This window comes from Acanthamoeba castellanii (genome assembly GCF_000313135.1).
Source record: "Acanthamoeba castellanii str. Neff unplaced genomic scaffold scf7180000084663, whole genome shotgun sequence".
Classification (NCBI taxonomy): domain Eukaryota; phylum Discosea; order Longamoebia; family Acanthamoebidae; genus Acanthamoeba; species Acanthamoeba castellanii.
Window position 1 is genome coordinate 35,059 of NW_004457710.1, and position 3,536 is coordinate 38,594.

Genomic DNA, 3,536 nt, shown 5'->3' on the forward strand with positions numbered 1-3,536 from the left:
TAGGAGGGTAGTGGGAGGGAGGGAGGGAGGGAGGAGGGAAGGGAAGGGCAGCTTGGGAAGGGTAGCTTAGGAAGGCATGAAGGCCGGGTCCAGGTAGTTGGGTGCCTGCGCGCGGTACGTGCGGTAGTCCTCGTCGTCGTAGGGCTGCTGCTGCTGCTGCTGCCCTTCTCCCTTCTCGGCGAGCGAAGCGGCAGGCTGGGCACCCAAGGTGCCCTTCACCTCCCCATTGTCGTCACCAACCTCCTCCTCCTCTCCTTCTCCTCGTCTTCATCGTCGCCGTCGCCGTCGTCGTCGTCGTCCTCTTCGTCGTCGTCGTCCGGCATCTGCACGGGCGGGAGAGTGTAGTAGGCTGCCGCTCCCTCCAGCCCGCTCCCCGCCTGAGACCAAAGTAGAAATTTTAAAATTGCGCGCGCGCGCGCGTGAGAGTGGAAGGGAGGAGTGTGTGGTGTTAAAACGGGGGTACCCCGGAGTGGGTTGGCTGCTGTGTGCTGCTGGTGGTGGTGGTGGGCGGTCTTGCGGCGCTTGCGGAGGCACACGTCGAGATTGGGGGGCTTCCCGGGCACGGGGAGGCCTGCCCGCGCCAGCTTGATGAAGTACTTCTGCACGCGCGACGCTACCTGCGCACCGCCGCCGCCGTATTGCCGGCATTTAGTGGGCGAGGGGTGGTTGGGTGGTTGGTTGGGTGGCAGGTACCTGGCGTGGGGTGCGGTTGCCCAGGGCGCGGGCGATCTTGGACCAGCGGTGCGCGGCTACCTCCTCGTCGGGGATCTCCAGGAGGAGGAGCTCCAGCCGGCGCTGCTCGTCGGGCGTCCACAGCTTGTTGAACGTCGAGGGCTTGTCTTCGTCCCACACCCGCCCGCGGATCACGTCTCCCGCCTGGTGGATGGGTGGATGGGGTGGATGGGGTGGATGGATGGGGTGGGTGGGGTGGGTGGGGTGGGTGGGTGGGTGGGTGGATGGGTGGGTGGTTGGTTGGCGCCCGAGTAAGCATCACCACCACGACGACGACGACGGACGACGAGGAGGAGCTCCTCCCCTCCAGGTGGGCCTCATGGGTATCTTCCAATGGGAGATGCGGGTGCGCACCTTGGGCTCCTCGCGGGGGAGGCTGCCCTCGTCCGGCGGAAACTCCTCCTTGACGCCGCCTTCTCGCTTGACCCCCGCCGCCACCGGTGCCACGTGCACGTCTTCGTCGTGGTGGTGGTGGTGGTGGTGGGGGTGGTGGCGGCCTTCGCCGTGGCCGGTTGGCCGTTCGGCCTCTTCCTGCTTGATGCGCTGCAGCCCCGCCGCGGCGGCGGCGGCGGCGGCGCTTGAGTCGGTTTCTCGGGCAGTGCCGGTGCCGGCGCTGGGAACCTGGCCCCCATCGAGGACCTCGTCCATCTGGTTGTCGTCGTCGTCATCGTCGCCGGCGTCGTGGTGGGTGATGGAAGCGTTGCTGGAGGAGGCCACCCGCTCGCTCATCTCTCGCCCTTCTTCGTGCGTGGCCTCCTTCTCGCCTGAGGCCACGGCCAGCGACGACAAAGTGGTGGTGGTTGTGGCAATGGCAGTGGAGGTGGTGGCAGTGGTCGTGGTAGGAGTGGTGGTGGCGGTGGTGGATCGTCGCGGGCCGCGCGGCCGCGAGGCATAGGCGTAGCGGTGGAGGTCCACGCGGGGGAGACGCGCCACGAACTGCCTCCGCGGCAGGGGAAGCATGGGGCCGGCCGCTGGATCATCCGCGAACGACTCTTCCTCCGCATCGTGCTGCGGACGCTCTGCGTCGTCGTCATCGTCCCGGTCCCCCTGTCCACGCCCACCGCCCCGGGCGACGGCGTTGGCATCGCTGCTGCCGTCATGGCTGCTGCTGCTGCTATCGTCCAGGCAGGCCTGCTCCTCCACCCATCGCCCATCGCCCATCCACCAAAGGGCACATACGCCACGTGGAGGGGTTATTTCTCTCAAAGAGGGTCCGGGCAGGGCTGGTGTGGGGCAGGTAGGTGGGGGAGGAGGGTCTGGGGTGGTGTGTGTGTATGTAGACATACATATATATCTATATATATATATATATAGTTGGGGGGGGGGTAGCCCGACGTACGCGATCGCGCTTGAGTCGGAGCACGAAGGGGACAGGGGCGGCGAGGGCGCGCTCCCGCAGGAGGGCCAGCCGGGCGATGTCGTGCAGGGCCTGCTCCCGCTGCCGCCGCAGCTCCTGCACCACGGCCGTGAGGGCGCGGTAGCTACACACCCATCAATCCCCCATCATAATACCCATCACGCACCACGAGTGCTGCGTGTAAGCAGGGATGTAGGGGTGTAAAGCCCTCCACACCCCTCCCCAAAACGAGGAGCGAGAGGGAACAGTATTCTACGTACTCCCGGGTGCGGCGCAGTTGGCGAGCATCGTCGCTCTGGCGGTGGCGGTGGCGGGCCACCGCGCTTGGAGCATCGTGCGGGTCCGAATCCAGCACGTCGCCCATCATGATGTGCGGTGGGCCGGCTGTGAAGGAAAGAGAGAAAAGCGGGGAAAAAAGGTCAAAGGTTTATTGATTGCACATTAAGACAGCAGCACACCGTCCATGCAACTACACACCTCCATGTACGTGCATGTTCTAGACCCTCTCATCCACACCTCGCATGAGCTTAAACACAACTTTTGGGGGGGGGGCATCTTACTGCCGCTGCTGTCACGACACTGTGGGGCGGGTGGGTGCACTCCGGTGGTGCCGCAGGGGCGGACCGGGAGGAGGAGGAGGAGGAGGCGTGTGCCGCTATTGGGCGGCGTCGGGCTCCTGCTACTACGGGGACCAGTGCAACTACCTCCACACGTCGGGGGGCACCCTGCCTCCTCTGCCCTCCCACAACCTCGCGTCGCCCTCCCGCGGCATACCGCCCTCTGGCGCCGGCGACCTCCTCACTGGTACCCACGCACCCACACTAACACAGTTCACACGACACACACACGACACACACACGACACACACGACACATGCGACATACACCACACCACACACGACACCCACGGCGTCTTACCGACTGGTCCGTGTGGTGTGTGCGCATGTGCGGGTTTATGCGTGCGTGTGCGTGGCGTGCGCAGGGCACCTTCCCAAGAGCCAGCGGCCGTGCCGGAACATCGAGATCTACGGCTACTGCAAGTATGCGGGCAAGGGATGCGAGTACAACCACGACGCCGTACGCACCCCTCACCCCCCCCCCCCAACGATCGAAGAGTGACAGCGAGGCGCGCTCACTGTGGCGGGAGGAGAGCAGCAGGTGATGGGGAACTTCGTGGCAGAGGCGGACACCGGGCTGGGGGGCCTGGAGGGTGATGACGAAGAGGAGGTCCTGCTGTCTGGCATCAAGCGCGCCGATACCCTCCACCATCACCACCACGCCCACGCCCATGCCCATCACCACCACCATCAGCCACAGCACCAGCACCACCACCAGCAGCAGCCGCATGCCTCCGACCAGCTGCAATCCCGTGGTGGTACGCACCTCTTCTCCTCTCCCCTCCCCCCTTACTTTTCTGGGGACAAGCGTGCACCCCTCCTCCTCGTCCG

The 3,536-nt window shown here is 65.6% G+C and overlaps 1 protein-coding gene and 1 pseudogene across 1 annotated transcript; one reads left to right on the plus strand and one right to left on the minus strand.

Annotated features, from left to right (window-relative positions):
* Positions 1-267: 267 nt before the first annotated feature.
* On the minus strand, positions 268-2,456 carry ACA1_109920 (Myblike DNA-binding domain containing protein; the record flags this gene model as incomplete). Its single annotated transcript, XM_004357100.1, has 6 exons — positions 268-377; positions 464-617; positions 694-876; positions 1,087-1,863; positions 2,072-2,213; positions 2,350-2,456. 6 exons carry the CDS (start codon positions 2,454-2,456, stop codon positions 268-270), a joined length of 1,473 nt encoding a protein of 490 aa, XP_004357156.1.
* A 154-nt stretch (positions 2,457-2,610) lies between these two features.
* The window catches only part of ACA1_109930, a 4,335-nt pseudogene continuing 3,409 nt past the window's right edge, over positions 2,611-3,536 (plus strand).